At 43.6% G+C, this 23,781-nt stretch overlaps 1 protein-coding gene across 2 annotated transcripts in view; it reads right to left on the bottom strand.

The window, feature by feature from the left end:
- Positions 1 to 23,781, bottom strand: part of ngef (neuronal guanine nucleotide exchange factor) — a 93,085-nt gene that overhangs the window by 42,014 nt on the left and 27,290 nt on the right. Inside the window, exons 1-4 of one of the 2 annotated variants that reach the window (XM_062976413.1) lie at positions 21,746 to 22,282; positions 20,097 to 20,226; positions 7,169 to 7,426; positions 3,807 to 3,949 (exon numbers count right to left, since the gene is read on the bottom strand). In XM_062976413.1, the coding sequence (XP_062832483.1) occupies positions 3,807 to 3,949; positions 7,169 to 7,426; positions 20,097 to 20,226; positions 21,746 to 21,749 (535 nt within the window). In that variant the 5' untranslated portion in view covers positions 21,750 to 22,282. Of the gene's footprint in view, positions 1 to 3,806; positions 3,950 to 7,168; positions 7,427 to 20,096; positions 20,227 to 21,745; positions 22,283 to 23,781 lie in introns of those variants that run through there. The other variant, XM_062976412.1, reaches the window with a different exon arrangement.

Below are 23,781 nucleotides of genomic sequence, written 5' to 3'. Positions count from 1 at the left end.
CAAAAGTGGCAGGCCAAAATCCAGAACCTCAATGTATGGCTGATACCAAATGAGAAACTCCCTCCTGGGCACACAGAAGACTAGGCGACTTGGAAGGCATTGAACAGATTGTGCTCTGGTACCATGAGATGCAGAGCCAATCTTAGGAAATGGAGCCACGAAGTGGAGTCCACGACATGCAAGTGTGGAGAAGAGCAAACCACAGACCACTTACTACAATGCACCTGAGCCCTGACACATGCACCATGGAGGACCTTCTCACAGTGACACCAGAAGCACTCCAAGTGGCCAGCTTCTGGTCAAAGGAAATCTAGTATAATTACAAGTTTTTAACTTTGTGTTTTAAAATACATTATAGCTGTATCCTCCACTTGCTTCCGACACAATAAATAAATATGTTCTGTTCTGAGTTACAGATCTTAGGAAAGTCATGGCAGCTACCTGGATCAAGAGACTTCTGAAACAAATTGACTAGGAAGGAAAGTACTCTGAAAACTTGTGAAATCCCACAGGTCAAAGTAATGTATGACACAAGTATGCAACTGAGCCAGAGGCCAATTCTCTCCATTATACACCCTCAGTGGCATGTTGTTCGACCACTGATCTAGAAGCAATGTCAGGTCACTTGTGGTTCCTGTTGAGTTTATTTTTTGCTATTTATGTGTGTGGGGGGGGGGGGAGAGATTATTTATGTCAACAGGTCAATGAGCTTTGGAGATATTATTTTCATGTTTAAAAAACCACATGAAACTGTTTTCAAACATGTCTTAGGTATCTACATGAGAGTATCCCAGAGGTCTTGGGGGCTGAGAAACATTGGGCTGTGTGCAGCCAATGGAGTGCCTGTCTCTCACCTGAGACACTCACAAATAAATTATGTTACCTTAAAGTGGCAAACCATAACAATACAAGAGCAATCTTTCAAATATCCATCACACTCACAGAACAAACAGGAGCACCCCTTGTTCAATATTATCCAAGACTAATAATTAATTTACAATTAAATATTTGGACAATGAGTAGACAACAGTATTCTTTGGACAGTAATAACCATATCAGTAATAACCACTATATGTTCAAATTGTATTTCTTTTAAGGGCTGCAGAAATACCACAAAATTTAGCAAAACTTCTAGAAGAAATATGAGAATGGAAACATCTATCACACATTAGTGAAACTTTGTAGGCCTTTCACAGGCTGAGATGTTGTTTGTCCCAGAAGACCCATTAAATTTATTGTTGAATGGTGAGTCATCCATTCACTCAGTGGGTTTATTCTAGTCAGGAGAAACAACAGAATTCAGACCACTGTTTCAGAACATGTCCTATAAAGCCTATTTCACACAAATTGAAACACCATATACAAGACTTGTAAGAACCAGCTACGAAATATTCTCTCAATCTGTAAATTAAATGCAATTAACTTTCAGATTAAGCATGCAAAGTACTGGACTTGGACAACAGATATACATTTTTTAAATAACATTTTACATTTTATTTTAGGAATACATTCATATTATAATTCCTTAAGTATTTAGATACACTTCTACAGTGGCTGCTGGTTATTTTATGTCTGCCGGCTGGTGAGCCCATTCTACTTATGCTGTACTTTAAAAGAGCTATCCAAGGTGCCGATCCTATTGGGGAGGGGTACACTTTAACACTTGGTATAGCTTCTTGACATTTCAGACTAGAACCCAGAGTGGATTCGCCTTCCCTAAAACATGGCTCTATGCCTAGCAGTTCAACATGTTATACTCAACTGCTATTATACTGACGTTATCATCTCAGATTTGCATGTATTTTACAGTGGGAGGGTGGTCCAAACGGAATACTTTTTCCATTTGGCCTTACTGTGAATATATTCAGTGATCGCTTCTTTCTGGAGTGCTGTTCAGAATGGGATTAAAATAGCAAGAGGAGAAACTGTACCTTGGAAACCATGCACTTTCCTTTTTAGCTTCCCACACTACACTGAAAAAGGAGAGATTGCCCTTAAACACATTGTGCTCTTCTGGTGGAAAGATGCTTGCATAATTCCACTTGAACTACTTTGTAATATATTTCCAGTAACAGTTGAGATTTCTGTTAATAATCAGCTTAACATCTAAAAAGGCACTTAATGTGGCACAAAGATGGGAAACAACACTGTGGAGCACACTAAACCTTAGTATAGGCTTTTTGCATGGTAGAGAAGCATATGTCGAAGATTTTTGTGCACTTGATGCACACATAATGTTCCAGAATGTTATTAAACATGTCATTCAATCAAAAAGCATAATAATAATAATAATAATAATAATAATAATAATAATAATAATAATAATAATAACATACCTATAAGAAATGAAGTACCCTAAAATAATCTGAAGACAAGCTCTCACTTACCTAGCGATTAAAACAATTTGCTGAAATAACCCACATATTCATTGATTGTAACCTAGAACAGTTTTCTACACTACTGTCATGGAAGGACACAAATATCTCTTAGGTCTCAAGAGCTTCCCTGATTTATATCACCAGAGCATATCAGAGCTCTAGACAATGAAGTCTTTCGAATACAGTGCAATTGGTAATAATAGGGTAGAAGATGAGTTTCAATATCTGGACTGGAAACAAATAAGAGGCCAGCAAAGGAGGATGGCTCATTTCTCATATTACGATTGAAATGGACAATAATATTTAAAAGACCATGATTTTGGCCATGTTCCAGAAGCATTCTCTCCTGACATTTTACCCACATCTACGGCAGGCATCCTCAGAGGATGCGTGACATAGATGTGGGTGAAATGTCAGGAGAGAATGCTTCTGGAACATGGCTATACAGCCCGGAAAACACACAAGAACCCTGTGATTCCAGCCATGAAAGTCTTCGATGACCATGATTTTATTTTTTATGTATAACATAGAAATAATAATGATAACATCTCCCACTGCTTTGTATTGTTAAACATTGATGTTCTGGAATGATTTTGATAAAACATTCAGTTCACAGGAAAATAATGTGTTCATAAAATTTGAGGTTCTTTTATGTTTCTCACATATTTTGCTTCACATTTCTTTCTGGTTCGTATTAATTTTCCCCGCATTAATCTTGTTATCTCAGGCATTTATAAAGAGTACACACAGACAGTAAATAAAGAACAACACTCTGAAAACAAGGGAATTCCAAATATGAAACAATCAGTGCCAGATACCACCTCCCAACAAAGAATTCCCTCAGGCTGGAATCAGTCTGGCCTTGATGCTGCAAGGCTTTTCAATGCTAATCAAGGTGATTAATGGCAACATTCACACTTGCCTCCAACAGACAAGAGTTATTTCTCCCTCCCTGGACCTCCCACAGATATATAAACCTCACTTGCCTAGTTTTCAATAGACCTCACAACCTCTGAGGATGCCTGCCATAGATGTGGGCGAAACATCAAGAGAGAATGCATCTGGAACATGGCCATACAGCCAGGAAAACTCACGGCAACCTAGTTGGATCCTTGTTTGCAGAAAGAGAATCACAAAATAATAGAGCTGAAGGGCAATACAAGGAACATTTAGTCCAACCCACTGCCATGTAAAAATAGACAGCTAAATCATTCCAGAAAGCTGGCTGCCCAACCCCTATTTAAAGGCAGAAAATCCACCATGCTCCACAGCAGACATGGCAAATTATTATAAGTGAAGTTGTTAAGCACCCTTATTCCTCTTGCAGCATCTTTATTCTCAAAACAAACCATGACAGCAAACATCTCAGACATCACACTGCAGTGGAACTTATTCCTCACTGGACTGCCACCCAAATGCTCCTCTTACCTATTTGCTCGATGAAGTTTTTCCAGGAGTCAGCTGTCATGGGGTGAATCATTTGCAGCGCTTCGGGGAAAACAGGTGGGCCATCAGGATGCCCAGGACTCTCTTCTGGAAGAGGAATCGGTCCAGCCATGGAAGGGGAGTTGCTGGGAGAAGAAGAGAAACAGTTGCATGGGTACACCGAGCTGCCTTAATTCCCCTTCTACCCCAAAGGGCAAAGATGTGAGCTATTGCAAGAACGTAAAGAGTCAAGGTAAACTGGGTTGCTGTGAGTTTTCTGGGCTGTAAGGCCATGTAAGGAGCCCCCGGTGGTGCAGTGGGTTAAACTGCTGAGCTGCTGACTGAAAGGTCGGCGGTTCGAATCTGGGGAGTGGAGTAAGCTCCCACTGTCAGCCCCAGCTTCTGCCAACCTAGCAGTTCAAAAACATGCAAATGTGAGTAGATCAATAGGTACCACTCTGCAGGAAGGTAACGGCACTCCATGCAGTCATGCCAGCCACATGATCTTGGAGGTGTCTATGGACAACGCTGGCTCTTTGGCTTAGAAATGGAGATGAGCACCAACCCCCAGAGCCGGACATGACTAGACTTAATGTCAGGGAAAACCTTTACCTTTACCTATTTCCATGTTCCAGAAGCATTCTTTCCTGATATTTTGCCTGCATCTATGGCTGGCATTCTCAGAGGCTGTGAGGTATATGAGCAAAATCTGGCTACCAGTGTTAAAAAAACCCTCTAAAATCAGGACAGTAAATAAAGAATATCACTCAGAAAACAAAGGAATTCAAGCTATGACTCAAGCAGGGCCAGCTAACATCTCCCAACAAAGGATTCCCCCAGGCAGTAAACAGCCAGACCTTGAAGCTGAAAAGCTATTAAATGCTAATCAAGGTGGCCAATTGAAACATTCACACCTGTCTCAAACAGACAAGAGTTCCTTCTCCCGTCCTGAACATTCCACAGATGTATAGTTGCATAGTTTTCTAACAGACTCTTCGCCTTAGAGGATACCTGCCATAGATGCAAGTGAAACGTCAGGAAAGAATGCTTCTGGAACATGGCCATACAGCCCAGAAAACTCACAGCAACCCAGTGATTCCGGCCATGAAAGCCTTCGGCAACTCAAGGTAAACCATCAGTCCCTGATTGCTCTTCTAGGTGAGGCTGAGTGTCACTGCGCTCAAAGTCGAGAGCTGTCATTTTTGTGTACCTTCGAGACATATCTAATTGATGATAGGAACGCCAAGGCACAGGGGTTTCTTGGAAAGGTTTGCTTGGAAGAGGGTTCCCAACCAGTAAAGCTAACAGAAGCGAAGGGTAGGCAGGGAACATACTGGAATTCAGCCCCACTGCTCCAGGGCTCACGGGGAACCTGGAGTCACACCTTCCTGGGGGTGTTATATGCAAATATTTTATATGGGGCTCAACCAGGCTCTCTTGGGGAGGGGAGCACATTCTCCTCTGCACCAGAAGCCCTTTTGTATGTTGAATCTGGACAGGTTCTGCTTCCTGATGCCATGAAGGTCTAAAGAAGAGGGCTCCAGTTGAAAACAGGGCAGGGGTCCATCCACACTGTAGAATTAGTGCAGTTTGACACCACTCGAACTGCCATGGCTCAATGCTATGGAATCATGGCCTTTGTAGCTAGTTATACAGGACCTTTAGCCTTCTTCTCTGCCAAAGAATGCCATGGCCTCACCAAAGGGTAAGTCCTAGGATTGCATAGCACTGAGCCATGGCAGTGAAAGTGGTGTCAAAATGCAGTGTAGAGGCAACCTTAGTCTTGTAATGGGAAAAGGATCTAGGGGCAACAAAGTAAAGTAAAGTCTCTGCCAGACTTCGGGTCTCTTGGGGTTGCATACTGTAGAACAGGCATGGGCCAACTTGGGCCCTCCGGGTGTTTTAGACTTCAGCTCCCACAATTCCTAACAGCCTCAGGCCCCTTCCTTTTCTCCCTCAGCCGCTTAAGCAATGCACTAATCAATGCACTAATTGATTAAACATCAATGCACCAATCAATGCACTAACTGAACATCCTTGTTTCACAATACAAAGCAGCAGCAGGGGGAGACGCTATCATTATTACCTCAATGTCATGCCTCCAAATAATATCTGGTTCTTTAAATATTCTTGTCCATTTCAATAGTCCTATGAGGAACCGAGCCATCCTCCTTTGCTGGCCTCATATTTGTTCCCAGTCCAGATATTGAAACTCATCTTCCACCCTATTATTACCAATTGCACTGCAATCGTATTCAAAGGACTTCATTATCTAGAGCTCGACTATGATCAGGTGATGTAAGTCTTGAGACCTGAGAAATATTTGTACCCTTCCATGACAGTAGTGTAGAAAATGGTTCATATTTCAATCAGTGCACTAATATGTGGGTTATTTCAGCAAATTGTCTTAATCACCAGGCAAGTGAAAGCTTGTCTTCAGATTATTTTAGGGTACTTCATTTCTTATAGGTGTATAATAATAATTATTATGGAGCCCTTGTGCCGGCAGGACTGCTGACTTGAAGGTTGGGTTGCTGACCTGAAGGTTGCCTGTTCGAATCCGGGGAGTGTGCGTATGAGCTCCCTCTGTCAGCTCCAGCTCCCCATGCGGGGACATGAGAGAAGCCTCCCACAAGGATGGTAAAACATCAAAACATCTGGGCGTCCCTTGGGCAACGTCCTTGCAGACGGCCAATTCTCTCACATCAGAAATGACTTGTAGTTTCTCAAGTCGCTCCAGACACTAAAAAAACAATTATGATGATTATTATTAACTATGCTTTTTGATTGAGTGACATGTTTATGAACATTTGGGAACATTAAAGCTTCGATTTATGCAAAATGCCTATACTAAGGTTTAGTGTGCTCCACACTATCGTTTCCCATCTTTGTGCCATATTAAGTGCCTTTTTAAATGATTAAGCGGACGAGGGGGGAAAGGAAGGGGCCTGAGGCTGTTAGGAATGGTGGGAGTTGGAGTCCAAAACACCTGGAGGGAGGGCTCAAGTTTGCCCATGCCTGCTGTGGAATCAATGCTGTCGGACTGCACTTGGCTCCAAGCTATGGATCTATGGGAGATGCTCTTTCCTGTGGCAACAACGCTCTTGAGCAGAAACGCAGGTTCCATAGCGTTGAGCCATGGAGGCTAAATTGGCCCTGGATGTGAATGCTCTGCAAGAAACCCCAAGACTTGCGCCTCCTCCAGGTTCTCAAAGTTGACCTCCAGCTCCCCTGTTTCCTGGAAAGAAGGGTCTAAGAAGGGCTGTGAGAGAGTCACTGCCCTTCTCAGCTCCCAGATTGCGGGTCTCAAGTCGCAAGTTCCCGCGCTCACGTCGGAAGGGTCTCGGAAACGCAGTGCTGCTCACCTGTCCTCCTGGCGGGACCCGGGCAGGCTTTCGGCGGCGCCCTCCTGCTCCAAGGCGCAAGCGGCGCTGAGCGCGGCGGCCAGCAGCTCCATGCTCGGCGGCGGCGGCGGCGGCGAGGAAGAGAAGGCGGAGGAGAAGGCAGGCTCCGGCAGCAGCGGCGACCGTCCGCTTCTGCTGCTACGGAGCGATTCCGCAGCAGGCGCGGGGTTGGGGGAGTCCGGGCGGTTGCCACGGAAACCGGGGTAGGAAGGGAGCAGCCTGCGGAGGAGGGGAAGAAAGGGGGAGAGGAGGGGAGAGAGGGAGAGAACGCCTCAGGGGAAGGGAAGAGGGAGAGCCTCCCTGCTTTCCTCCCTTTTCCCTTTCCCTTTCCCTTCTTTTTCCTTTACTTTCCCCCTTTTCCTTTCCCTCTCTTTTCCTTTTCCTTCCCCTTCCTTTTACTTTCTTTTCCATTTCCTTTCTTTACCCTTCCCTTCCTTTTCCTTTGCTTTTCCTCCTTTCCCTCCTTTCCCTTTCCTTTCCCTTTCTTTTTCTTCCCCTTCCCTTCCTTTTCCTTTCCCCCTTTCCCTTTTCCTTTATTCCTTTTCCCTTTCCCTTTCTTTTCAGTTTCCTTTCTTTTCTGTTTACTTCCTTTCCCTTTTCCTTCCCCTTTTCCTTCCCCTTTTCCTTCCCCTTCCTTTTACTTTCTTTTCCTTTTCCTTTCCCCCCTTCCTTTCCTTTCCCTTCCTTTTCCTCCTTTCCCTTTCTTTTCCTTTCCCTTCCCTTTCCCTTCCTTTTCCTTTCATTTTTCCTTCCCCTTCCTTTTACTTTCTTTTCCTTTTCCTTTCTTTCCCCTTCCTTTCCTTTCCCTTCCTTTTCCTTTCCTTTTCCTCCTTTCCCTTTCTTTTCCTTTCCCTTCCCTTTCCCTTCCTTTTCCTTTCATTTTTCCTTCCCCTTCCTTTTACTTTCTTTTCCTTTTCCTTTCTTTCCCCTTCCTTTCCTTTCCCTTCCTTTTCCTTTCCTTTTCCTCCTTTCCCTTTCCCTTCCTTTCCCTTTCCCTTCCTTTTCCTTTCCTCCCCTTTCCCCTTTCCCTCCTTTTTCTTTCCTTTCCTTCCCTCTCCCCCTCCCCTTCTTTCCTTTCTTTCCCTTTCCTTTCCACCTTAGTGTTTCTCCCACTTCTTCCACTGCTTTTGGAGGCACCTTCCTCTTCTGCAGCCACTTTGCCAGAGGACAAGGAGGGAGTCCAAATGGGCATGGAAGCTGTTCCTTTGGGAATTAGCCAGCCCTGACAAATTGCCCTATTGTTGTTCTCTAAGGAGAACCCATTCCCCTCCAAAGGGAGCCCTCACCTCCACAGGAAGAAGGGACTGGTCCAGAGCATCATCATCCCATTTTCTGGAAAACACACCCTATAGGCTGCTGGTCTTGTAGGTTGTTCCTTTAGAAATTACCCAGCCCTTCCAAAAACCTATCCTATCCAATTTGTTGTCACTCTACTCCTTTGGGCTTCACACAAATCTACCTTCCAAAACGGTAGTCTTAAAATACATGATCTAAGACAGCCCTCCCTTTCCCCAGAGAAGAGACCCATCTGAAGCCAGCCCTCATCTCCAGAGGAAGAGGCAACCAGTTCAGGACATCCCCAGCCCATTGCTCAAACTGTCAGGACGTGAAATAGTTCCTTTAGGAATTTGCCAGCCCTGACAAATTGTTAATCTTGGAATAAGTTATTGCTGTTCTTTAAGGAGAACCCCTCCCCTCCCTGAGAAAAGGAACCCCTCTGAATTGAGCCATTCCCTCCACAGGATGAAGGGACCAGCCCAGAGCACTACCAGCTCCTCCGCAAAACAGACTTGAAAAGACGCCCTGCAGGTCTTTAGAAATTAATTAGAGGGTACATCTACGCTGTAGAATGAATGCCAAATTGCATTAATTCTAACGCGAGGGTGAGCTCCCACTGTCAGCCCCAGCTTCTGCCAACCTAGCAGTTCAAAAACATGCAAATATGAGTAGATCAATAGATACTGCTCTGGAGGGAAGGTTGATGGTGCTCTATGCTATCATGCCAGCCACATGACCTTGGAGGTGTCTATGGACAATGCCGGCTCTTTGGCTTAGAAATGGAGATGAGAACCAACCCCCAGAGTGGACACAACGAGATTTAATGTCAGGGCAAAACCTTTACCCTTTACACTCAAAGAAGGGTAAGCATCTCACCAAAATGCAAATCCCACAATTCCATAGCATTGAGCATGGCAGCTAAAGTGGAGTCAAACTACATTCATCCTATGGTGGAGAGGCAGCCCAGTCAAATAATACATTATTGCTGTGTTTTGACTGCTGGCTGGAAAATGAGATGGGAAACTACTTATTAGGATTTGAACCAAAATATTTTGATGGAGGTAAGTGTCAGAGAGGGGCAGCATTTGCTACTCCGATTCAGGTGGCTGCCTGGGTTTCTTTCTTATGGGAAATAGTCATAAGACACCACTGGCCCATTTAAAACAATATTATTACACTTGGCTGGCGGATTCCCCAAGGTCTCTGTCTCAGCTTTGCTGAGATTATTTCAGATAGCAATGAGAGAACCGGATCTTCCAAGGACACAGCCACTGTATACAAGGCCACAGTTTCCAAAGTAATTGAGTTGGATTGTCTTGATTTCCTTTGTATCCATGGATTTTATATCCAGAGTCAGCCATCCAAGGCTTATGAAAACAAAACAGAAACAAAACAAAAGCACTCTTTGATTTATATAAAGGACACCATTTTACAAGGTATTGTATATAATGGTAGTTGAAGGATCTTGATATCCTTGTAGATACTGGAACTAAACCCTAGCAGATACCAAGGGACGACTGACTTTTAATTTGTTCATCAGTCACAATCAGAATGAGTAAATTGGAAATAGCTTGCCGGTTTCCTCCATTTCTATATACAGTACATGCATAAGGCTAGGCTTCTAATCATCTTTTGTTTTATTGTGTATACAATTGTGGTAGTAACTTCAGAGTATCACCAGTTATTGCAGTGTATCAGCAGCAGCAGATTAAACCGCTGAGCTGCTGAACTTATTGATCAAAAGATGGGTGGTTCAAATCCGGGAAGTGAAGTAAGCTCCTACTGTTAGCCCCAGCTTCTGCCAACATAGCAGTTCGAAGACATACAAATATGAGTAGATCAATAGGTATCGCTCTGGCGGGAAGGTAACGGTGCTCTATGCAATCATGCCGGCCACATGACCTTGGTGATGTCCATAGACACCTTTTGGATGGCAATCACTGTCTCTTCGGCTTAGAAATGGAGGTGAGCACCAACCCCCAAAGTTGGATGCGACTAGACTTAATGTCAGGGGAAAATCTTTACCTTTACTATCATCAGTTATCTGACCATTACTGAAGACAGAAGTGCTGAACTACTCCCTAAATAGGCGCTAGATCTGATCCAGTAAAACTATTCCAATGTTTATCTGATGTCCAAGAAGCAATTTCTTGAAAGCTGGAGTGTAGGAGGAGAGTTATTTTCCTGTTTCTTTCTATTTCTGTGTATATTGTGTATTTATTTTTAGAAAATAAAAAGGATGAACTGAATTTACCATCTTTTATTAATACAGCGATTTCCAGATCTGAACAACAGAGTCAGTTCTGAAAATTGCATCAGTTCTGAAAATTGTCAACCATCTTAGAAATCTTTCTTTGCTCATTTAACACAGTACGCCATCTAGAGTTATTGTTGTTGTTTATACCCCACTGTTTCTCTCCACAAAGGAGACTCAAAGTAGCTACTATGTTTAAACATCACCACCTACACAGACAGAGGAAAACAATAAATGCTAGAACCAGGGCCGGCCCCACTCATGCGGCAGCTGACGCCGCCGCCTCGGGCGCAGGCCCGGGGGGGCGCCGTCAGGCTGGGCGGGAGGCGGGGCACCGCCCTGACGGTGCCCCGCCTCCCGCCCAGTGCGCCCTGGCCCGTCTGGCCTGCTTGAAAAGGCCAGACGGGCGAGCGGGAGTAGCGTGGGAGGCGGGGCCAGCTCTGACGCCGCTCCCCCCCCCCGCCCAGCGTGCCTTGGCCCCGCCTCCCACGCTGCGTGGGAGGCAGGGCCAAGGCACGCTGGGCGGGGGGGGAGCGGCGTCAGAGCTGGCTCCGCCTCCCACGCTACTCCCGCTCGCCCGTCTGGCCTTCCTAGAAGGCCAGAAAGCAGCGGAGGTCCCTCCAGGCCGCGATTGCGGCCTGGAGGGACCTCCGCTGCTTTCTGGCCTGGTAGGAAAGGCCAGACGGGCGAGCGGGAGTAGCGGAGGCGGAGCCAGCTCTGACGCCGCTCCCCCCCCGCCCAGCGTGCCTTGGCCCCGCCTCCCACGCTGCGTGGGAGGCAGGGCCAAGGCACGCTGGGCGGGGGGGGAGCGGCGTCAGAGCTGGCTCCGCCTCCCACGCTACTCCCGCTCGCCCGTCTGGCCTTCCTAGAAGGCCAGAAAGCAGCGGAGGTCCCTCCAGGCCGCGATTGCGGCCTGGAGGGACCTCCGCTGCTTTCTGGCCTGGTAGGAAAGGCCAGACGGGCGAGCGGGAGTAGCGGAGGCGGAGCCAGCTCTGACGCCGCTCCCCCCCGCCCAGCGTGCCTTGGCCCTGCCTCCCACGCAGCGTCCGCTACTCCCGCTCGCCCGTCTGGCCTTTCCTACCAGGCCAGAAAGCAGCGGAGGTCCCTCCAGGCCGCAATCGCGGCCTGGAGGGACCTCCGCTGCTTTCTGGCCTTCTAGGAAGGCCAGACGGGCGAGCGGGAGTAGCGTGGGAGGCGGAGCCAGCTCTGACGCCGCTCCCCCCCCGCCCAGCGTGCCTTGGCCCTGCCTCCCACGCAGCGTGGGAGGCGGGGCCAAGGCACGCTGGGCGGGGGGGGAGCGGCGTCAGAGCTGGCTCCGCCTCCGCTACTCCCGCTCGCCCGTCTGGCCTTTCCTACCAGGCCAGAAAGCAGCGGAGGTCCCTCCAGGCCGCAATCGCGGCCTGGAGGGACCTCCGCTGCTTTCTGGCCTGCTAGGAAGGCCAGACGGGCGAGTGGGAGTAGCGTGGGAGGCGGGGCCAACTCTGGCCCCGCCCCCCCGCCCAGCGTGCCCTGGCCCCGCCTCCCACGCAGCGTGGGAGGCGGGGCCAGGGCACGCTGGGCGGGGGCGGGGCCAACTGTGGCCCCGCCCCCTCACTAATCGCCATGGCCCCGCCTCCCACGCAGCGTGGGAGGCGGGGCCAGGGCGCGGGAGGCGGGGCCGGTGGCGGGGGCGCTTTTCAGCACCCCCGCTTCCCATTAAAAATTATCTCCGGCCGGCCCTGGCTAGAACATAAGCCCATCCAAATCCTTCGTAAATGTAATGTAGGCAACAGGGAGATTAACATCACCTACTCTTTGTATATTCACAGAATACAGCATGACATAGGGTAGTATAATGCTTAAGGCTGGTTTTTACTATATCTATACACCCTCCATGTCTGTGGCAGAAATATTACTCCACTACTTATGTACTAATGATGCTGGCGGAAATGGAAGGAAAAAGGAAGAGGGACCATCCAAGGGCAAGATGGATGGATGGTATCCTTGAAGTAACTGGCTTGTCCTTGAAGGAGCTGGGGGTGGTGATAACTGACAGGAGCTCTGGCGTGGGCTAGTCCACAAGGTCATGAAGAGCCGGAAGCGACTGAAGGAATAAACAACAAAACTTATGTTCAGATGGCATCAGAAAAAGATGTCTGATGTGAGTGTAGAGGTCCTCAACACCGGGGGGGGGGGGCAGTCCCAAATTGGGCCATGTTCCTCCTCATAGGGAGCCCATGCATGCATACATCCATACACATTGCAATTTGTTTTGAAAATATCCAATAACATGGACAGTGGGAAAGAATTTATGCCATAAGTAGTGTGTTGTGGTGCAAGGCGGCAACAGAGGTGGATTATGACTGAATGCCCCCACTTCCTGTGTTTGTTCAAGGCAAGGGATTTGTGAACTTTCCTAATATCTATCTTGATTCAGAAATATGCTTGAAACATCAGTCATGCACTTGAACTGCTATTATAAGTAGCAAATGGGTGCAAATACCCTAAATCGCTACCACTTTATATAACAAATTGATATACAAAAAAATCGGTTCCGTAGGTATTTATGCTATGATTCAGGATTTCAACAAAGAGTCAGAAATTAGGTGCATTTAGCATTCAGTCTTTATTTCTTATCTGTGTGGGAATAAGTATGCAGATGTATGAAATACAGGAAAGAGTATTACATAATGGTTTATATTTATATGCCTGAGTTTGGAAAGGGTTTGATTTTTAAAAATTTCTGTTTTAATATTTGGCCAAATGTACTGTGTCAGAACATTATGGATACAATCCGTTTTACTTCATTTAACAGGAATAAATGTCATCAACAGTATTAAGTTGTTTGCTGGTAAGCCTGAAGACGGAGTTTGCCTTATGCTACGGTTTGAGAGCGAGAGCAAGAGAGAGTGAATGTGCATTGGGAAGACAGTTTTCTTGGCTTTGAGAAGGCAAAGTATCAATGTATACCTCACAACCTCTGAGGATGCCTGGCATAGATGTGGGCAAAACGTCAGGAGAGAATACTTCTGTAACATGGCCATACAGCCCGAAAAACACACGACAACCGAAAGTATCATAGTTGGGTTGGACATTTGGTTCCGCTCATGTAGTCAGTTCCTTTTTTGGATGGGCAATCAACATTGTATACTGAGGAAATTTAAGTGAAGTTACAGTGTACATAGTGGTTGGTTCTGTAATTCATTAGGGAAGCCAGTACATTTTAACTCTTTCAGTTTTAGAAGTAATACATTTGGGGAAAAGAAGGCTGACAGATCACATTATCTAAGAACACCTCCTTCTGAACATGCCTTGGTACAGACATATTGTTTCTGGCACAAAACCCAGAGTTCAACAACCCTGGAGGATGTTTGAGAAAGAATGGGATACATGAACAATAGATGTGTACTTTTGAAGCACAGTATGGAGAGGAGGTTGTGTATACATTTAAGTTTCTTGGTGGCTGTGACTTCATGTAAGGATCAGGATGAGAAGAGCCCAAGGGTTCCAGTAAAACAAAGTTCCTGTGAAGGAGGTTGTGATGGTGAATTTAAATATTTTAGCAGGAGAGTGAATATATGTCTGCTTTTGTTGTTAACTGGTTTTGACATTTGGCAACGATGTATGAGAGATCTCCAAGACAACTTATTGTTAACAATGCTGCTAAAAGGCTCATTCACACTACAGAGTTATGGTACTATTATTCCATTCTTAGAACCCGCAGTGGCACAGCGTGTTAAACTGCTGAGCTGCTGAACTTGCAGACTGAAAAGTTGCAGGTTCGAATCTGGGGAGCGGAGTAAGCTCCCGCTGTTTGCTCCAGCTTCTGCCAACCTAGCAGTTCGAAAACATGCAAATGTGAGTAGATCAATAGATGCTGCTCCGGCAGGAAGGTAATGGCACTCCATGCAGTCATGCTGGCCACATGACCTTGGCGGTGTCTACGTACAATGCCAGCTCTTTGGCTTAGAAATGGAGATGAGCATCAACCCCCAGAGTCGGACACGATTGGACTTAACGTCAGGGGAAACCTTTACCTTTACCTTTACTATTACATTTTTAAACTTCCATACACCCATCCTGTAGTATCTTGCAGTTAGAAGTTTAGTCAAAGGCATGAGAGTGCTCTGGCTGAGGATGCAAAATGGCCCTGCATAAAATGCCAGTCTGATAATTCCATAAGACAGAACCATGGCAGTAAAACTGTCATAATAGAACTATAATTCTATAGTGTGATTGATCCCTTGATCTTGCAGACTCAGAGACATGGCTTCCTTGAGACTATTCACCTGCAATGTGGTCTTCTTTTTCTACTGCCTTCCCTTTTAAAATTTGAAACAGGATGTTCTGTAACCTTTACAGTTGTTAAACGTCTGACTGAGTCTCCATGTCATATCTTATTTGGGATATCTCCATTGGGCAGATAGTGTGGGATATAAATAAAGTTATTATTATAATATTATTATTACATCTTACATTGTACATTAATTAACTATTCCTCCCACGCTTATCGAAATTGTGTGATTTACGGTTCCCAGTAGCCTTAACAGTGAGGAAGACTGGCAGTTGCAATTCAGCAACAACTGAAGAGCCACAGCATTCCCATCTGAATGGAGAGAATGTCAGAGAAGGGTGAGTAAAAAAGGTAAAGGTTTTCCCCTGACATTAAGTCTAGTCGTGTTTGACTCCAGGGTGTGGTGCTCATCTCCATTTCTAAGCCGAAGAACTTGCGTTGTCCGTAGATGCCTCCAAGGTCAAGTGGCTGGCATGACTGCATGGAGCACTATTACCTTCCCGCCGGAGCAGTACCTATTGATCTACTCACATTTGTATGTTTTGAACTGCTAGGTTGGCAGAAGCTGGGGCTAACAGCAGGAGCTCACCCCGCTCCCTGGATTGGAACTGCTGACCTTTCGGTCAGCATGTTCAGCAGCTTAGTGGTTTAATCCGCTTCACCACCGGGGGCTCCTTATTACATGTAGTAGATAACAATTTAAGATTCTTTCTTTTCTACCTCCACACAAACATTCTTGATCCCTGTGTGGACTGTCTGCTAGTAAGAGGTGAATGTTAATTAGCATGGTAATTAAAACATAGGTGATAATAACAAGATATCTGTTGAAACATAATTTAGCAAAACGCAGGAGTTCATGCCCAAGTTTTTTAATCTAATTTTAAATGGTTTAGAATTAGATATTTGACAATCAATCTCACGAATATTTGAAAGTTTTAAGGAATCTTTCAGTGAATTACACCATAAATCATCCCTAGCATTACAACTGAAAAATAAAGAATTTTTAGATTCTTCCCCTTGTCAATTATTGTTCAATGACTCATTTTTAAAGCACGGTGATAGGTCGTCTTTAATCACTTCACTGAGTCCATTTTCATGGAAAATTCAATTGATATTTAACTTTTTCATTTATAACATTTAAAATACATTTGGCAATTACATAACTATGTGCTATTAAATTGGTTTACTGAATGACTTTGCATAGATTAGTAAACTATTTTTTCTCCTATTTTCGTCTTCTTAGTCACAGAAATGTACTGGATGGCTTTGGGCAAGTCATACTCTCAGGGAATCCAGAAATCTTTTTAAGTTGTGTGCATAGGGGTTCGACAGAGGAAAGCAGGATGGGGCTTGGGGGAAAGTGGGACACACACCATAAAAACCAACTACTAGAGCAATACATTAGATCTGTCCAGAGTCCAAATCCTTGATTTCAGTAGCCATATATCTACGGTCAACTTCATCATCTAGCCTTTAGCAAGTCATTATCTCTGAATGTCAGTTTCCCATTTTACTTAACTGTATTTTGAAACACAGCTAAGACCAGATAGATCTACTTGTATTTTGAAAAATTTGTGTGTTTCATTTCGCTCTTTCCATTTCAGGCAAAATGTGTTGTGTGGGAGGGTAAGATCCATAGAGATATCTATCTATTTGGAAGGGCTTGGGTTCATTGCAAACACTGCAAGAATCAATTGTGTGGCTTTTAGAAAAACACTCTCAGCCTCTTCAAGAAAATAGGGGAAACATATCTTTTGGAGGTTTTTAAAAATCATATATTGTTGTTGATGGGTGCACTATATTGCTATTTTACTCTAACTGGCTTTTTCATTTTTAGGGCATCATTTTGGAATTAGCATGGCATGATGTTTACAAACTATCTGTTAAAAATCAGTTCACTTACACAAAATTCAAAAAAAAAATTAAAGCATACTTGCTCATTGAATTGTTAAATTCCAGCAATGCTTTTTTCCCCAATAATGGTTCCCATTATTTTAATTCATTGCTGACCGTTTAAAAATCAATATACAGTAGAGTCTCACTTATCCAACATAAACGGGCCGGCAGAACGTTGGATAAGCGAATATGTTGGATAACAAGGAGACATTAAGGAGAAGCCTATTAAACATCAAATTAGGTTATGATTTTACAAATTAAGCACCAAAAACATCATGTTATACAACAAATTTGACAGAAAAAGTAGTTCAATATGCAGTAATGCTACGTAGTAATTACTGTATTTACAAATTTAGCACCAAAATGTCACGATGTATTGAAAACATTGACTACAAAATTGTGTTGGATAATCCAGAATGTTGGATAAGCGAATGTTGGATAAGTGAGACTACTGTATTTATACTTTTATTTAACAAATTAAACATTATGTGTTGTCGAAGGCTTTCATGGCCAGAATCACTGGGATGCTGTGAGTTCTCCACGCTGAATGACCATGTTTCAGAAACATTCTCTCCTGACGTTTCGCCCACATCTATGGCAGGCATACTCAGAGGTTGTGAGGTCTGTTAGAAAACTATGCAAGTGGGGTTTATATATGTGTGGAATATCCAGGGTGGAAGAAGGAATTCTTGTATGTTTGAAGCAAGTGTTAATGTTGCAGTTGGCCACCTTGATCAGCATTGAATGGCCTTGCAGCTTCAAAGCCTGACTGCTTCCTGCCTGGGATAATCCTTTGTTAAGAGGTGTTCACTGGCCCTGATTGTTTCATGTCTGGAATTCCTCTGTTTTCAGAGGAAAACAAGCACCACAGCATTGTTAATCCTTCCCTGTGCTATTCGAAGCTAAAAAAAAATGGCCGAAGTTATACTTTTTAAAGTACCCGTTTCGACTTACATATAAATTCAACTTACAAGCAAACCTACAGAAACTATATTGTGCATAACTTGGGGTGTGACTATATAGCAGTGATTCCCAACCTTTTTTTGACCAGGGACCACTTTGACCAGGGGCCACTCTCCAACAATTGTACCAAAAGGGTTACAAATCGGTTTTTGGTCAACTTTAGATTTGGTTTGGTTATTTGGGGTGCTGATTCAGAAAATTGCATTGGAAAGACCACATCAGCTCTAGTTTCTGATACAGAACATATGCCATCCAGTAGTCGACATCTGCTCTCCCACAAAAAAACCCATATTTAATCATCTAGAGCTGATGTAGTCTATTCAATGCAATTTTCTGAATCAGCACGCCAGGAATAGGCTAAAAACGAAGACACTAAAGTGCCCCCGCTTCCAGGTGCCACATGGAATGGCTTTGCTCAGGGGGAGGGAGGAAGGAGGAGAAGCAGCAGTCAGGAGGCTTATTGTCATGCCTTTCGTAAGTTGTCAGCCTCTCCCTTCCCGATATCCCTTGGCACTATAAGAGGGTTTTGTGAGACCAGTCGCTCTTGTTGCAATGATGTAGTAACGGTGAGGCTGCAGACCATATTTTAGTTCTGGGGAACCACTGTTATATAGGGAGGAGTTGCAGGGGAAAGAATGAGACACGGTGAGATATGTAGTATCAGAGACTTTTAATGAGGAAATGCAGAAGGGAATGAGAAAGGTGTGAAAAGAGAAATTAATGAGAATGAGAGAAAAAATCAAGCACCCAAGGAGACCTGTAGAAGAAAGGTATTAATATCAATCAGGCTTTGTACTAAGGATGCTGCAACCCACATACACCTCTGAGCAAGAAAAGAACTGTACTGTGGATTCAGGCATAAGGAAACCCACTCTGAACAAATCCTGGAAAAAAAAAACCTCCAAAAACACCTTACGGCTGCCATATATCGGAAACAACTTGAAGGCACTCAGCAACAACAATAGGAAGGTAGGAATAGAAGTAATAAAATTAACAGTAAGAAAGGAAAAGCAGCAGTCCTATAGGACTCAATTTGGGAACGCCAGTGGGAGTAAATAATGAAGTAGCTCATTGTTACACTGTACTAACTGCTGAGTCTTGATTCTGGCTGCGATTTACAACCGCACTCACACACACACACTTCTGAGCCTTTCTGAGGCACTTGGCAGCATTAGAGGTCAGCAATACTTTTAAAAAATAACCAATATTTTCTTTTCAAGGGAGCATCTCGCCCTGAGATTCCTCCCTTTGCCCTGAGGTTTAGAAGAAAAAGGTCACACCCTGAGATCTGACAATCCAAAAGCTGCCATTTTTCTCTATATAATTATTATTACTGTCTCCACCGGACTTCAGAAACAGAGGAAAGCATTATTTGCTTTATGGATATTTGGGGGCAAACACAGTAAAATCAAACATTAAAATAAACAAATGTAGTGATCAGCTGTTATCTGTCATGCTCTTGGGTGTTTTCCCCCCTTTAATTCAAGGCAAAGGTGAACAGGAAATGAAGTAGATTTCTAAGAAATATGACATGAGCATGAAGTTTCTACAACCTGCCAAGCATGTATGAACTTTGAACGGTTTGTCCAACGTACTAACGCATAAATGAAAGATTTATAAGGGAGGGGCTTATATAGATTAATTGCTAATCCAAATAATAATAACATATAGAAACCTTGGGTTGCTGTGAGTTTTCCGGGCTGTATGGCCATGTTCCAAAAGCATTCTCTCCTGACGTTTCACTCACATCTATGGTGAGCTCACAACCTCTGAAGATGCCTGCCACAGATGTGGGTGAAACGTCAGGAGAGAATGCTTCTGGAACATGACAATACAGCCCGGAAAACTCACAGCAATCCAGTGATTCTGGCCATGAAAGCCTTCGACAACATACAGAAACCTTGTTTGTTTGTGCCATGTTATTATCACTGGTAGATGAACAACCATTTCAGAACATTGTCACCCGCATTCTTAACTTAATTGTTTGTAAGTTGGATGTTTATAACTGCTTGTACTTTGTACTGTACTACATGTTGCTATGATTAGTATTTGATAGAATAAAAGTTGAGAAGTGAAAGAACTGGGTGGGGGGCTAAATGGAATTCAGTAAACAAAGTTTGGTGAATGTGATTATATTAATACATTTTATTCTCATTTAAACCCAATTTTATCCTTTTTTAAGAAAAAAATATCTTTACAGAATGGGATATTGTTTTCTTTCTTACCTTTGAAACCATTGTTCTTCTGTAGCTGTCAGATCTGGTTTCACATGAAGAGACATGCCCTTGCGGAATATGCGTAACAGTTCATCTTTGTTCAGAAGCTCATTTCTGGTGCTACCATTTTTAAGTGAGCCTTTGAAATGAAAAAGGAAATGTTGATAGTTAAATTGTCATTATTCTCTTCTGTCGGCTTTTGTAAAGTGATTGCAATTAAGAAGGAAAAGACAAAGAAGTTATGTTCAGTGGACAAGGTTGACACAGCTCTTTACACACTTACATTCCAAAATCTTAACAAGCAGCAGCATACAATGCTGAGTGATAAATGGGGCTGTTAAGCTATGAGTATTCTAATTCTTTCTTGGAATTTAAAACTTTTGTGAGTGAGAGAATAAATTATGTCTGGATTAACTATATACTTTTAAAAATCTTAACTCTAAATTTTCTTTTCTCTTTGAGGATGAGTAACAATAGCAAATTCCATCGACAGCAGCCTATTGAATCAAAAGAACTTAGAAAAACCTTGATTTTGACCAAATTTCCTTTAATTCAATGGATCTGGTGTAGGTAAGACCAGCTATTGGATTTAGGTCAGTATTTTAATACCATTTAATATTACTTTACTTCTAGTAAATTAGGTCAAAAGACAGTTAAACAAATGTTATGCACTCTGATTTATGGCGTTCATAGCAAAAATGGGTAGTGTAAGGAAATTAGAAAGTGATCTCCTATGTAGGCATGGGCAAATTTTGGCCCTCCAGGTGTTCTGGACTTCAATTCCCACAATTTCTAACAGCCAGTAGGGCCGAGGTTTGCCCATGCCTGTGTTATAGCAATTAAAACTTTATGGGCCTTTGTCAGCGTAATCCATTTGAAGTCCATTTGATGTGAATTTATTTCTTATTTGTTGCGCACAGTTCTCAGGTCTTCTCCATACAGATACATTGATTTCACAAGATTTCGTCTTGGGAAATGTACTATTTATTCCAGAGATTTTATTTATTGTTATGAAAACTGCTGCACTGAATATGGTTGAATGAAAGTCATGGCATATTTTATGGTGGAAATAATATAAACAATACAGACAGTTCTGTAATATCTAACAACGCATAATAATAAACATATTTTATTTATTGTACTCCCTACTCCCACTACCATATACAGATACGTCTGTGTGTGTGTGTGATATATACACACACTGAGTGTAGTGTTCTACCTTCTGTTCTCTTCTATCAACCGAAGTATGAATCTAGAACAAGTAGGTCATTTGTTGTTTGAGACATTTGACCTTGATGTTAGGACACAATCCATCTAAAGGCTTATTAACCATGCTATTCCTCAGGCCATTTAGCCTTGACTTGGAACTGTCTATTAGAAGTTGGAATGAGATGATGAATCGCCTGTCATCCTTATAAGATGCTGTATCGACCCATTCCGCTCACCAATATACTTTCCCTCACTGTCAAAGTGAGAGGTGACATAAGGGAACACAGAGCTGTCATCCAAGAAACAAACATGTCCAGTACCTGTTCTGTATAAACAAAGGAGAGAAAAGCTTGACTCGTCTATGTAAACCAACCAAACAACACACATACACACACACACAAATGCAATGGCCTCAAGCTATAATATATAAGACAAGATAAAATGCTCACCCATTCTTATTGTCCATGCACTTTAGCCAATTTTGCAAGAAGAAATCCTCCTGTTTGCCAAAGATTTAGGCTTTGTGGAGCATGCAGAATCCACAGAATCTTTCCTGGTTGTTTGAACAAACATTAACTCAGGCAGGAAATCTTGTTTATGTTCTGAGGGAGAGACTGATTCCTCTTCAAGTTCTTTGGATGAGCAAGGGCTGCTTTAGCAATGAATCAACACAGAATGTAGGGAAACGAAGTGGTCAGGCGGCACAGGTTCCAGGAGACCCAGCTTTCTTCAGACAGATGCTGCTTCTGAGACCCAGACAGGGAGAGGTGTGCCCTTCACAGGTGTTATGATTCTGTGCCGCATGCAGCAGGTCCGTTTCTTCTCCTCAACCGCCCCAGACTTGGTGCAGTGACTCCCTTGGGTTTCGGTGATTCAATGAGAAAAGCTATACAACGTATTTTATTCTGGCTGCATACTGCAATGTCACGGTGGAGAAGACGTCTGTGTCTTGGCATACCAAAGAGCTCATTTTGTCCACAAACTACATTGGTGACTGGAGCTGAATATTAAGTAGCAGTTTTGAGTCTTGTGCTGTCTGTTTATATCCTTGGAGGAAGAATAGAGACCTACGTACATACTGCAAGTGGAAATGGGCCCAGTCATTTGTGAGAGGATGTGAGGTTCTTGCTAGGAAAGCAAGATAAAGCACATCCTATGGGAAATGCTTCCACTTTTTAATGCCAACCTATGAACCTTTCTCCACCTGAAAATATCTTGCTCAGCGCATATTTTTCAGATCCATATAGACCCCACATTTGTTCCCCTGGTGCAGTGGTTCTCAACCTGAGGGTCCCCAGATGTTTCGGCCTTCAACTCCCAGAAATCCTAAAAGCTGGTAAACTCACTGAGATTTCTGGGAGTTGTAGGCCAAAACACCTGGGGACCCACAGGTTGAGAGCCACTGCCTTAGTGCAACATGCAGTCATCACATTGTGGTCTTAAAAAGCAACACATATTCCCTGGGAGAACTCACCTGATGTGAGCTTGCTTGTGAAAAAAATTCTCATATAGGCGGTTCCCGGGTTATAAACATCCAACTTACAAATGACTTACAGTTAAGAATGAGCATGAGACAATAGGAAGTGAGAGAAATCTACCCCTCAGAAGGGAAATCCACTCCATGGAAATCAATGGGGAAAAGGTGTCTCTACTGAAGCTGTATCACCAACCCTCATTTCCACAACATGCCAAATTTTTCAAAATCCCATTCTCATTGGGACTGAAAGTGAGGTGAAATCTTCTGAACAGGGGCACAGAAAGCAAAACAAACACTGCAGGGGTGTTAACTCTTCCCTATGTTATCCAAAGCTTTAAAAATGTACCAATTCTGACTTACATGCAAAGTCAACTTAAGAACAAACCTACAGAAATTATCTTGTTTATGACTTGGGGACTGAGTATATAGCAGTGGTTTCCAACCTTTTTTTTTTTTTTGACCAGGGACCACTTGGGGACTACCTATATTTGCACATTTGGTGGCCACATTGCAGTAGCCACTTAATTTTTCGCCTCTTCCTGTCATGCATATAAATATATGTATTTTCACCTAAGTTATCTTTAGCCATCCTGTTATACAGAATTTTTTTTTCATGTCAGGAGCAACTTGAGAAACTGCAAGTCACTCCTGGTGTGAGAGAATTGGCTGTCTACAAGGATATTGCTCAGGGGACGCCCAGTTGTTTTTAATGTTTTTACCATCCTTGTGGGAGGCTTCTCACATGTCCCCGCATGGAGCTGGAGCGGACAGAGGGAGCTCATCCACGCTCTCCCCAGGTTGGATTCAAACTGGCAACCTTTAGGTCAGCAACCCAACCTTCAAGTCATTAGTCATGCCAGCGCAAGGGTTTAATCCACTGCACCACTGGGGGCTCCTGTTATACAGAAATGTGCTAATACTGATCTATGAGTATACTGATCTGCAATTATCTATATATTTAAAAAAACAGAAAATTTCAAATTAAAAATTCAACTGTGGCTGAAGCCA

Source organism: Anolis carolinensis, chromosome 3, assembly GCF_035594765.1.
Source record: "Anolis carolinensis isolate JA03-04 chromosome 3, rAnoCar3.1.pri, whole genome shotgun sequence".
Lineage (NCBI taxonomy): Eukaryota > Metazoa > Chordata > Lepidosauria > Squamata > Dactyloidae > Anolis > Anolis carolinensis.
Note: the sequence above shows the minus strand (reverse complement) of the source record. Positions and strands in the feature narration are given on the sequence as shown.